Source organism: Fundulus heteroclitus, chromosome 6 (assembly GCF_011125445.2).
Source record: "Fundulus heteroclitus isolate FHET01 chromosome 6, MU-UCD_Fhet_4.1, whole genome shotgun sequence".
In the NCBI taxonomy this organism is placed as follows: Eukaryota; Metazoa; Chordata; class Actinopteri; order Cyprinodontiformes; family Fundulidae; genus Fundulus; species Fundulus heteroclitus.
The window spans coordinates 24,843,054-24,856,762 of record NC_046366.1 but is presented as its reverse complement, the minus strand read 5'-3'; the positions used below and the strand labels follow the sequence as shown (position 1 = coordinate 24,856,762).

The 13,709-nt window shown below is 39.4% G+C and overlaps 1 protein-coding gene across 2 annotated transcripts in view; it reads left to right on the top strand.

The window, feature by feature from the left end:
* The first annotated feature begins 2,236 nt into the window (after positions 1–2,236).
* Positions 2,237–13,709, top strand: part of insra (insulin receptor a) — a 75,538-nt gene continuing 64,065 nt past the window's right edge. The window contains exon 1 of one of the 2 annotated variants that reach the window (XM_036138397.1): positions 2,237–3,513. In XM_036138397.1, the coding sequence (XP_035994290.1) occupies positions 3,426–3,513 (88 nt within the window). In that variant the 5' untranslated portion in view covers positions 2,237–3,425. The remainder of the gene's footprint in view (positions 3,514–13,709) is intronic. The other variant, XM_036138399.1, reaches the window with a different exon arrangement.

Below are 13,709 nucleotides of genomic sequence, written 5' to 3'. Positions count from 1 at the left end.
GAAACGGCGAAGGACCTAAAGGGGACAATCGTGTTCTGTTCTTTTGAAACAATGGTTGGTTTATGCACATATTTTTCCTTCCTCGTCTTTTACCCTTTAGTTGCCTAAAATAACGCCGGTTTTCGGTAAAGCCAACTTGCTCTCCGGATGAGAATCAAGGATGCTTTTCTTTTAATTGCATCAGATCAGGAAATAAAGTGGAAGGAAGATAACAGCCTGGTTGTAAAAATCAAAACCACCGCTTTCCAGCTGAGGATTGGCTCTTAATTGGGTTTGTGTGTTAATACAACTTAAACTGTTTATATAGGATTCTGACATAAAAAAAAGAGAAGTAAAGGAGTTTTTTGACAATCTTTTTCGTGCAGAGAACAAAAACAGATATAAACTCATAAACAAACTTGCTTTTCTGGATGAAAAGGCAAAAGGCAAAGGCAAATTTATTTATATAGCACAATTCAGTACAGGGACAATGCAAAGTGCTTTACATGATTAAAATATAGCAAATTAAAACAGAATAAAAGCAAGTAGGAATAAAATGTAGATAGAAATTAGAACAAAAAAGTGGTGATTCAGTTAACTAGAACAGTTGAAGGCAATCCTAAACAAATGTGTTTTGAAGGCGGCTAGGTTTTGGATATGAATGTATATAGAGATTTATAAATGTTTTTTATCACAGCTAGAAAGCATAATGCTTACTGTGGTTCAATGTTACATTAAGAACAATGCAGCTGGTGTCAAAGGATCCTTAAGTGCAGAAAAACAGCAAATACGTTTCTCTGTTGTTCAACAATAATCAGAAACTTTTTTCTCTATGTCCTGCCTGAAGATTAATATCAGCCTCAATAATATTTTGCAGCCACTGCTGTTAATTTATTTCTTTATTTTTCAGGATTTACCTGTATTTAGCTTCATGCATCTTTCCACCTTCAGTAACAGGGATTTTTATGGCTCTCATTCAACCCTTTTGTCTTGCTCTTCTTCCATCAAGCCCAGATGAGTTTCGAGCACAACTACTAGCTGGCGCATTCACAAAAGTCTCCCACCTGAGCTGTGGATTTCTGCAGCTCCTCCAGAGCCATTATGGGCCTTTTGGCTGGTTCTATGATTATTCCTCCTAGGCACAGAACAGCTGTATGTTTATACTGAGACTAAATTGCACACAGGTGAACTCTAGTTAAGATAACGCTTTCATAGATTTCAGCAGCTTGCACTTTAATCGTGTAAAGGAAATGACAATTTCACTGTATCTGTTAAGCTCAAAGGCTAATTTAAAAATCAAACCGGTTATTGGCCTTGACATAGCTGTTGCTGCACTACCACAATGCATCAATAAAGCTTTATTTTTAGCAGTGTGCACACTGTATGGCAACCTTTTCATTGTGCATTGGGTCCTTTTGGTGTTTTTGATTTGGAGTTTGAGGACGGTTTGATCTAGATACATTTATTTTATTTTTTTGAGTTTTACATAGAATTTTTTTCTGAGAAGGACAAATTCATTAGAAAATCATCTAAAGTTGTCTATCTATCTATCTATCTATCTATCTATCTATCTATCTATCTATCTATCTATCTATATCTATATATATATCTATATATCTATCTATATATATATATATAAAATCAGCCTAAGATTCAACAGTCTTTAAACAGTAAAATAAAACTTGCAAACATGTGACTGATAGAATACAGATTTGTTTTTTCTAAGTGATTTTGCCATCCCTAACCAAATGATGCCCTGGGGTGTGAGCCACACGCCTGAGTCAAAAACTGCCATAGACTTATGGACAATTTTAAAGTCGAATGGTGAAATTTTTTTTCTTTCCAATAATATTTTCACAAAATTCTGTTTTTTTTGGGGGTTTTTTTTACATTATCTTAATATGTATAATTCATAATGTTCTGTTGGAATACTGTGGAAGCAGAGATCTTATATGAAAAAAAAGGGAGAGAAAAATAAAAAACTCCATTATAACAGGATAATTATGTACAATAAAAATAATAAATTCCTTTAAATTTTATGGAGTCCGACACTTTCAGAATTCTAAAAATGTAATAAAACAGCTTCTATGTAACTTTAAATCTCGCGTTACTTTTTTTCTCCCAGTAATCCAATTACATGTTTTGGATTACATATAATTATGGCAGGCAGTAGAGGTGTTTGTTTAAAACCTGAGTATCAGTCGCAGGACTACCTGGGTGGAAAATGAACGCGTTGCAGCGGGATCAGCAGGCTTGTCTCTAATCCATTAGAGCTCCAGTCCGTATTTCCCATCAAGCCCCTCTGGCAGGGTTTGTTTACTGGCGGAGAGCCTGGGAAGAAGGGGATCCTACAGGAGCTGGGAGACTTTACAATCTACCTCTGTGGAGGGACAAAAAAAAAAAAGAAAAGAAAAAAAAAGTTAAAACTCTCCTCTTTTTTTTAATACTTATCAGCGTGCATGCGTAGTTTTTTGTAGCAGACAGATGTGCATAGTGCGAAGCCAAGTTGGAAGCGTTTGTTTTTTTTCTTCCTCTTTTATTTTTAACTCTCAAACAAAAAAGGAGAGAGCGCCTCTGAGCCGCGACCAGGTCCGCCTGTCAGCCGTGTCAAGAGCGCAGGGTCTCGGTGAAATCTCTGCGCGGCCCGAAGAGGAGTTCCTGAACCTGCTTAACTAACCCACAACTATAGGAAAAGAGAAGCTCTTTTTTCTGCTCCGTTTGGATGTTTTTTTCCTCTCTCTCTGCCTTTTTTTTTTTTTTTTTTTACGAAAATACACGCCACGCATGCCACAAATCCCTCTGAATTCCAATAAATATCGTCTTTTTTTTTCCTTAGTGTGGGGTTTTCGTTCATGCATTTTTGTGTTTTTAAGACGACAACAGCGGTGCAACCTAGTGGCTTATTCGTGACATTTTCTCGGAAGTTTGCGCTGATTGACAGAGGCTGCGTAAACTTGCCTTGTGGCCTGGACCAGACCAGAGCGCAGCGGCCGAGGGGGCTAGCTTCCCCCAGCTAGCTTAGCAGCACCGACGGCTAACACAAGCTAAACAAGGCTGCTCGTTTATACACATTTCCTCTGTGCGTGCACGAGTGGGCTCCACGTGGCGTGTTTTTTTTGTGCAGTCGAGACGTTTAGTTGACAGCATAAGAGCCCACGTAATGGTACCCGTGTTGGCTCGGGTGCGTTTTTTCACGGAGCGGCTAGCTGTAGCCGCGGCGGCGTTAGCCTGCGTTTGAGCGAACACGTTGGACACGTTCCTCCGCCCATCTTCCGGGATGTCTTTTATTTATTTTTGTTTACCTGTTGGCCCACGCTGTCAAAACCCCGCTTCCTGAGTGCATATCTTCTGCGGTTTGGATTGTTCTCCCACACGCACCCTTCCGCAGGGGGGACTAGCGTGTATTTTTTATTATTATTATTTTTTTGACCGGAGCGGTGGTCGGGATGGTGGCCGCTATGTGGCTCCGGACTTGGGGCTGCGTTCTGGCCGCTGCCTGCCTTGCGATGAGCTGCCACGGAGCACACGGAGAAAGTGAGTAAAAACAAAAACTATTATTATTATGATTATTTTTTTACATTAATATGGTCAACGTCGGTATGCAGCGGTGGTTTCGTTTTGCCTGAAAATGTTGCCGTTTTGTTATTTAATTTGTTGCGCTGTCCATCATTTTGTGAATGTGCCACAGGAAAACAAAAGTTAAGCAAGACAAGGTGGGGGAAAAAAAACATCGGAGATGATTTTAAAAACGCACAGACGCTTGGTTTAAAGGTAAAAGGCAAAAAAAGGAATATTGTTAAAAAAAAGGGGGGAGAACCTTTTTTAAATAAATCCACATTCTCCCCTTATTTATAAGTAGTGAATTGCATACAACACTGAAACATCTCCGGATTGGACGGTATAAAGTAACATTTTGTGCTACATTTTATTCTTATTTTTTTTTGTTCTAATTCTTTGCTGTGAAATTTCTTTTCATTTTGACATCTGATGAGTCTAAACATTGCATTGGACATGATTTGCCCAGTCCCTCCCACCACCATCTTTCTGTAGTTATGACATGTTTAAAAATGTAATAAAAAAATGTTTTTTATTGACAAAAACAAATGGATAAAAATATAGACTTGCCTATTGTTAAGAAAACAAAGTTAACTATAACAGATGCAGTTGTTTCAATGTATTGTAGAAGTAATAATATATTCAGATATATGTACATTATAAGATCATTTTAATCTTTTTTTTTTTTTTTTTTTTTTAGCAGTCAATGAATCTGTTGACAGACATAAGAAAAGTGTTTTGCGGTTTAGGTAATTAAATTTTTTATAAGTCAAACCAGACCATAAAGACAAACAGATCCTGCTTTGTAAGCCTCAAGATCACAGATAAATTTCCAAAAATGAAAACCAAACGGCTTTAGTGACGACTGCTGACTAAAACCTTCAGGCAAAAGGTTGTTTTATTTCAATTTTCATTACTTGCAAACTGCGTGTTCTTTCTCAAAACTACGACTTCTGTTTAGAAACGTAGCAGGAAGCATGATAAAAGTTGGCTATGACACCCTTTAGTCTGCAATAAATCATTGAATTTGCATTGAATTTGCAGATTTTAGTGTCTCCCTCCTAAATGTCTGTTGTATTCGTCGACACACTGGAATCAGATGGGCTTTTGTTTCTATTCATTGTTTTTCTCTGATGGGGTTGAAGTCTGTAAAGGACGAGTATAAATAAGTAAGGTGCTCCAGTAACAAATAGATTTGAACCTTCATGTTTTATATTTGTTTTTTTTTAAACTGCCTCCCATCCCATGTTTGCAGTACTAGACAACAGAAATGGCTTTAGTGACAGCCTGTTCTGTTTGTGCTCACGGGGAGGAGTTACACAGAGAGAAGGTTTCCTGTGAGCTTCTGTGGCATCTCAGTCTCTCACTTTGAGAGCATCTGACTGTCTTTCAGCACTTAATAAATCAGCTTACAGCTAGAAGGAAAAAAAACTGTGGTTTGGGGTTTGTTTTGTTTAGTTAAATTCTGAATTAAATCACATAAAAAAAAAAGACTCCAAAGATAAACAGTCTTGCTGTGACAGCCTCATAAATAGGGATAAAACTAAAGAGTTTTGGCGTCTAACAAAAGTTGGGGACTGCTGGGCAGAAGTTTCAGGCAAAAAAACACTTTTTAATTGTTTTTTTTACTAAGAAAATGTGACAGTCTTCCCTGATAAGTTTCTCCATGAGACACATTAAAGTGAGGACATTATGCAAAATGGTTTTCCTTCCTGAATTGTAGTATTTCATTTTGAAAAGTCCATCAAAGGCGTTTTTGGCCACACGCTTTCCTCTCACTTGTGTAGCTAGCTGTAATTGAACACAAAAAGGTGTATTTAAAATGTTTTCTTTCCTCTACAAACCAGCGTGAAAACATGCAGAGAGACCCTGGCCGTGCCCCCTGAGAAGCGCGGCGACTCTGCCGCAGAATCGCACGTCCAGATTCCTTGTTTTGTTAGCGATGGTGGGTTGATAAAGGCGCGCTAGCAGCAGCAGCAGCAGTAGCGGCGCCGGACGCCGCGACTTGCATTGAAGGGACAAAGGTTAACACTTATCGGCTGTGTGACTGTGCAGGAACTGTAAACACGGTGTTTTGTCCCAATTAAGCAAGTAAGTCGTCTGAGAATTGGGCAGAATTAGCCGCCTGTTGTTGTTGTTGTCGTCGTAGATGGAAAGCTTTTTGGGTCGGCGCGAGCATCCAACAATGAGCCCCTTTTTTCTTTTTTTCCCCCCCTTAAACGGCTCCTAACAATCCCTCTGTGTTCACCAACTCAGGTGACGGCAGTGAATGAATCCATCCGCACATCGCCCGGAGACATTTCTGCGTGTTTGCGCTCACTGGCTGTTTTTAAAACCGTCTTTACATAAAGCAAATATTAGTTGGCTCTTCTAAGGAAAACCTGTGGAGCTTCCCGGCGATGCGACCTACTGTACGGTGAGCGCACTGCGCTGGCACGTTGAGGCGTTTTTTGTTTTTTTTTAAATGTGACACAACCTGTGGGAAATATTGCTTGGAAACACAACAACCCAAAACTGGCTTTGCTCTAGTCAGCCTGGCCTTCATTGGTTTAAAAGACTTAGACTTAGACTTAGACTTAGACTTTCTTTATTGTCATTTTGTATACACAGAGTGCATACAGAACGAAATTTCGTTTTCACACAGCTCAGAAATATTGCAGTAACTCTACAGGATACCTTGCAGTGAATTACAGTACAGGATAAAGTGCAGTGATCAATCGCAGTCACTTACAGGGTAAATTTCAATTTACTTCCGGATAAAGTGCAGCAGTGAACAGTAGGCAGTTGAAATGTAAACAAATGTAAAAAGCGCCACGCTGGGACATTCACTGTTAAAGTATTTATTAAAACAAGCTACCAGATAATTAACACGCACTGAAAGCTATTGGACGCCGTGATGAGACCCTTTTAGGTGGATTTCAGTTATCGATATATGCCATGAACATGGGATTCTGAGGTGTTTGACATATTTTATCAACGGCTGGGTTTTCTTTTCCTTCTCGTGGTTTTAGATTGGTTGACAGCTGTACGTCTGGATCGCACGTTGCGTAAACATCCCGATACGCCTCTATGTAGAAATACCTCTGTTTTTTTTCTGTCATAATTAAGGAGAGGCTCTTTCCCTGGTGTGCCTGACAGCGTGGTGTTGAAACTCAGCCGGCTGCCTCAGAACGGGAGCGTTTTGATAGGGAAAGAGAGTTCCAGGCTTCACCCGCCTCCTCTGACTTTCCACAAGTTTTAGAGAGATGAGTTGATATTGGCGATGTCATCAAACCAGTTTAAGCAAGAATCGTGTCGTGGATTGGGTTGTGTAACCGCGTTGCTTCCCCCTCCCTTTCTCGCTCTTCCCAGTCTTGAATGAAGCTCAGACGGGAAGAGAGGACCCCCGGGCCCTCGTTGGTTCACTTTAAAAACGGAAGCTTATATCCAGCGGCTGTACGAGTTGGGTTTCTGATATACCTGGTACCGAGCCGAAAGGTTAAGAACCGTTTCCTCCATGTAACCACGTTGTTGTTGTTTTTTTTTTTTGCATCTTAGAACTTTTACGTTATTGGTCAGTGCTTTGTTTGGACTTACAAGTCAATTTCAGCTCTTTTTATGCATTGCAGAGTAATTTATCCGACCTAAACGTTTACATTTTGCTAAGTTACAGCCTCTAACTCAAGAGTTTTATTTGGATTTATGTGCCAGACCAACACAAAGTAGGCCACGATTGTGAAGGGGACATAAAGAAATACATGGTTTCTTAAATCGTTACAGATAAATCGCCTCTTGAGTCAACACATGAAGACCACCCAGCTCTCATTGCAAAAGTTGCTCCAACGTCTCTGCCAGCTTTGCACGTCTAGAACGTGAACGTCGGTGTTCAGGTCTGGCTAAAGACTCTGGATTAGATTTGATTCTGGACTTTGACTAGGCCATTCTAACAAAAGACAAGCACACACTTGACAGCGGGGATGACGTGTTGGGGAGACGCGCCGGGCTCGTTTTGCGTGTAGGCCAGAAAAGCTCAGCTACGGACTCGTCTGACCAGAGCAGCTCTTTTCATGCGTTTTGTTGTGTCCCCTTTATGGCGTGTGCTTACCTTAAGTGAGATTAAATGTGCCTCTCTTACAGCAATTCGTGTCACTCAGCCAAAAGCCCAGTTTTATGAAGCGCACAACTAATACCTGCGCTGTCGGCAGGTCGTCTTGCCCACCTTAACTGTGCAACTCTGTAGCTCCTCCAGAGTTTAGGCGATTGCCACGTCTATGTTGCCGTGCTTTTTTTTTTTTTTTTGTTGTTCCGTCTTCAGAAGATAAATTGAACTGTGCGAGATGTCCAAAGCTTGGGATGTGGTTTTATAACCTAACCCCTGCTTTAAGCTTCTCCGCAACTTTACCCCCCAACCTTTTTGTCTGAACACTGCAAAAACAGAACTAAAAATAAGTAAAGATTTTCTTGAAACTATTGTATTTGTCCTTGATTTCAGCAGGTAAATAGGATTATCTGCCAACGGAAAGAGTAATGTTAACCCTAAAATAAGATAATTAGATATACTGCACTTGAAATAAGTTGATGGGAGACAGGTTCTTCCTATTTTAAGTGCAAAAATCTTATTCCATTGGCAAATAATTCTTATTTACCTACTCAAATAAAGTAGTAATACACTAATTTCAGGAAAATTTTAACTTATTTAAGTTCTGTTTTTGCAGTGAAGCTTTACTTGATCAAAATGGTCAGTCACTAATTGTTCGCCAACCGACCGCTGAGATTAATCTCACCGTTTGAACCGTGAGGTTGAGAAGGTGCTATATGTCTCTATGACAGCTCTGAGATCTCTACCCTTTTCTTCCAAACCACACCTTTTGTAAGCCGTGGTTTTACTCCATGAAATGCGTCGCAGCGGCTTAGATCGGTTCTTGCGGTCTCGGGTGATGTGTGTTGATCTTTGTGCAATGATAACACGTCGCTCCAACTAGATTGTCAGGCAGCAGGAGCTCGCCCCCGAAGCCTCCGGCCCCCTGTTGCTGCGCAGCGCTCTGTTCCCAACGAGTCCTGTAATCAGGCAGCAGCCTCACAGCCCCGATTCACCCCCCCCCCCCTCTCCCCCCGGCAAGGAGAACCATCATAAAGCCATGAGACCGCCGTCATCACACCGTCGCTACGGTCGTAAACAGCCACTGTGGTCTCTGGTACCAAACTCATGAGTAAATGTGACGTGGATACAAAAGAAGGGAGCTCTGTGCTTGTCAAACACAACAATGGCCGTTAAATCCAGGGCGTCGGGTTCTTATTTGAAAGTTACGTTCTCTTCGATGGTTGTGCGGCACACCTGCTGTCCTTCGTTTTGGTCCGCAAACGCGTCCGACAATGGGAGGCTTAGCCGTGTCGGATCTCTTACCTTTGACACAGTTGTGCTTGTTGCTGTGCTCTCACGCTTTTAAAGAGGTAATTATTTACCCCACTGCAAGTGTTGTCCTCAACACCCACACAAAATCAAAGTTCTTTAAATGGCCATCAGGAGCGTGGATGATTACCCAGACATTCGCTGTTTCAGCATGACACTTGACATTTCAGTGTCAGATCGCCCGAGGCATTTTCGGATTAGCACATGTTGGGTATGTGAAATAAAAAATAAATAAAAAAAATGCCCCAACATAATCCCTTGTGTTTCTTGAGTTAGTTCTTCTTTTCAAGTGGATTGTCTTGCTAACACACGTAGGGAATTATATTTCTTTTTTTTTCTAAGTGAGCAGCTAAATGCTCTTTGGTCCGGAGCCAAATTCTACACATGACACAATCCCAAGACTGGGTTGCTTTTCTCTTTCACTCGTTGTTGCATAACGTGAATTCAGGGATCTTATTGTGTCCTTTTTTAACTCTGATTTAAACTTTATTCTCTGTTCTCCTTTATTAATAACTTCATTCATTTCAGTTTCTTCATAGCACTGATTCACATCTCAAGAATCTTTAGAAGACAAACGGCTCCAATTTGAGTGACGTTGCATAAAATCTGGTTCACTTAAAACTTAGTTCAGTTAAAACCAAACTGATTCCTTCCAGGGAAATCAAACCGTACCATCCAATGTAACCTAAATTATAATACTAGAGGTCGACCGATACGTCGGCCTGCTGATATTTGCCTTTTTTTTCTTGTATCGACCGATACGTGCATGTGTTCGCCGCTCTATCAGCACACTGGAGTTCAGATTGTTCACATTATATTTTTCTTAATTCTGTCGTCGTACTGCTGTTTCCAAATATTCCCAGGAAGGTCATTTGCACTACAAAGGCCTTGAGTTGCTTCATAAAGTGCACAAACATTTAAGTGTTAAGTAGAGGTGGGCGATATGGACTTCAGATTTTATCACGACATATTGTGGTAATGTTGTGATAAAGATAAAAGTGATAACTACTATTTACACCTTCTTGCAGTCGTTTTCATGTAACTGTGCGGATGTGATGGCATGTCATTTATAGCCCAATAAGAACAAACGCTCTCCTTAAAAAAAAAAAAAACACATTAAAAATGGAACATATATTAAAACTAAAGTGTGATTTATATTTTTTTATTATTTTTTACTACCAAACTTCAAACATTAACTGCATTTAATTATATTTTTGAATTTATTGATATTTATTAATGATCTCAATAAACCAACAGTGGAGAAAATGGCAAAAATAACAATCCTGACAATATTGGACGTTTTGGAGGTCTTCAGCCCCACCACTCGTTTGAATTTATCGTTGTCAAAATAAATCCAAATTCTTATCACGAAAACGATAAAACGATAAGACAAAAGCCCAGCCCTTGTGCTGTTTGTTTGTATTGTTATATATTTAAATGTTCTACATTGTTTGCTATCCGTTTTTAATGTGTTTTGTTGATAAATGTTTCTTTTTTTGTATAAATTGACTTGTGTAACATTTATCATTCTGTCTTTTATCATGTAAAAGAAAAAGTTATATCCACAGATATCACGTATCGGTTAGGTTGATGTCAAAATAATTGATATCAGCCTTAAAAAAAAACCCGTATCGGTTTCTATATCAAGCTCTATACAATACAGTCACATCTTGTTTATTATTTAATGGCAGATGGCAAAAGGTTATTTAAGAAAGCCGGGCTGATTTATGTTGAGTCGTTGATTTTTACAGCAGTCTCTCTTGTACAAGCATGTGGGGAAAGTGGAAAGTAAGAACTCCTAACAATTCAGGCAACACCAGGCTCAATATGCCACCGCGTTCAGTTTCTAACCATACTTTCTATGGGGAAGAAAAAAGTGCAAATTACTCAGATTTGCACCAAACCCAGACGCCAATCCTACAACACTGAGCGATGTATGATGGACTTCTGAAATAAAAAAATGATCTAAATTGGAAGAATCCATTACAAAGGATCAAACCTCTGCTATAACTGAAGATGGAAAAATAATTAATACATAAAAAAAGGATCAAACAAAACAATACATTATTTCCAAACTAGTACAAACGTAATATTTCACTTTCATCCCAATGATTCTAGCTAAGCAAACCCACGGGGAATGTTTTCTCAGCGCACACCTGCTGGGAGAGGTAAGTCTTTACGAGGCAGCGGTGAACTTTAGTTCAGTTCCTCAAAACGGTTCGCTTCATGTTTGTTGCTGCTTTAACAATCATCGTCCAAGTTAATAAAATAACCAAAAAAAAAAAAAAACCCCGTTGCTCTGTCGTCATTTACCCGTGCCGTACACGCGTGTTTTCACAAACACACACAAAAAAAGCCATCTGAAATCTAAATACAGCTGTGCCATCCAGGAAAAAGAGACAAAAATAAAGTAGTGGACCAGGGGTTCCTTCTATGGAAAGTAAAGAATGCATGAATAGAGACCAACATTAATACAAAATATGAACGCGACGTACGACGGTTTTACCAGCATGAGTACAGGGTTAGCTAACTTGTTATTTTAAGAAAGGTAAAAAAAAATCATTATACTCTTCATTATGTAACAACATGTTTTATAAGTGAATAGATTGTGTGCTGTTTGCGCAGGTAAAGATTTTGTAGTATAGTTGTACATAATCATTATATGCGCTCTTTAAATCAGGATGTTTAAAGCTGTTATGAAGTATTTACAGGGAAGTTTATGGACATTTAAAGCGTGCCCCCCCCCCCCCCCCCCCCCCCCCTGTTCTACTTAGTTTTGTTCTTAGTTTTGTTCTTGGTGGCAGAAATAACAGAACAGTGAAACCGTGAATGGGGAAGTGTTGCAATCGCTCAAATTCTGTGTTTGCATTCTTGCATGCATATTGAGGCCCCACTTCTCCACAGGGTACAGCAATAACATACAACGCTTCTCTTAACAACCTGTAGTCCCCCCCCACCACCTCACACATTTACCCACATCTACTTAGACGCTGAGATCAGAAATCATCGCCTGGGTCTGTCGAGGCTTGCAGATGTAGTTAGACTGTGTGAGTTTGTCTGAGATCAAAGTGGACAGATCGTCTAGCGCAGCCTCTGCAGAGGCGAGTGGTACACTTAATTATAGTATTTCTCTTCTGAACCATTGCTTCAACTCCAGCATAAGTAGACGACTTTTTTTTTTTTTTTCATCATCTGGTGATTGACGCGCTGCTTTCACTCTTGTGTTTGTCTGCGACTATTACATGGACGGTAATCCGTCAAAGGTGACGGCGTATTTAATTTATTTATTTTTTTGCATTAATTACGTGGAGCCGCGTGCAGAACGTTAGGATATTGCGCTGAGTTGTGACATAGAGCTTGCGTAAACAGGGTCTCAGAGGTCAGATCTAATAGGTGGATTTTTTTTTTTCTCCCTCTCTCCCTAATGTGATCAAGCTCTATGGATTTCCTTTGCGCCTCATTGCCTTTGATCGTGGCCTGATTTATGTGAACCAGACCACCTCCAGTCGTCACCCACTAAATCCGAAAACGGCACCGTGTGGTAAAGCTTTTACAGCAATAAGCTGCTGAGTTGACAAAGCAAAAATATATATATATATATATATATATATATATATATATATATATATATATATATATATATATATATATATATATATATATATATATATATATATATATATATAAAAAAATAATCTTCTTTTAATGAAAGTATGACAATATATGTTGCTTTAACTCAATCAAATGATAAACATTGATTGTAAGCTCCTTGGTGGTCCTCGCATTGTTCTCCGCCCAGAATATACTTTTAACGAGGGACAGAAATACGTCTCCGTGTATTTGTGTCTAATTTTAAAAAGCCATCATTTCCTTTGATGCTCACTATACAAATATGACATGTCTCCTTTAATGACGGGATAAAGTTTGGTATTTTTGTATCGTACTCACCTTTAACCACAGCAAGTAAAAAAAAAAAAAAAAAAAAAAAAAAAAAGCCTTTAGATATATTGCATCTTTATCAGATTCATAGTGTCATAATCACGCGGCGCCTTTTTTGGTCGAGTTTCGTTTTGTACATGTAAACTAAACACCTTTTGTACGCACCTGCTTGACGGTTGGAGATCAAAATGATGCACAGATGATTAGGGGGGAAAAAGAAAAAAAAAGTCCTTTCATGCACGGTTCCTTTTTCACAAAGAGACCAAAACTGCAAATGCATGAAATGGTGAACGAATGGAAAAGGACCGGCACCCCAGAAAAATGCACCTGGGGGGGGAAAAGAAAAATCCCCAGTCAGAGGCGGTCAATGACAACCTGGCCTATTAGCTGGTTTATGGGTAATGGATGTTTTTTATTTTTATTTCACAAATGTTTTGATTACTCGTCAGCTGCTTACAAAAATTCACCATGCTTTGAAAGATTTAATGTCAATGCAGGTTTTATTAACAAGATCTTCTATTCTGTGTGACTGCTTTACCTCTTTTACAATCATTTTATTTCTCATTTTTATTTAAAATGGAAAAATTAGTCTGAATAAATCCTACATGTTCCTGCCTCTCAGAGACGTGGGTGCTTTTTAGACTTCTGATGTCTGCGCTCAATGAAAATCTCCCTCTCTGATGGCACTAATTGATTATTCTGAGCCCATTGGCTGTCTCCTACCTCGTCTGGCTAAATTAGGGGATGTATGGAGGCTTCAAGCTTGCCTTGTCACCATAGTAACCTTTGTATTGTCTCTCCAGTCCCAGGGAACATTTAATTTCAGGAAGGCACCTGGTTTATTTAG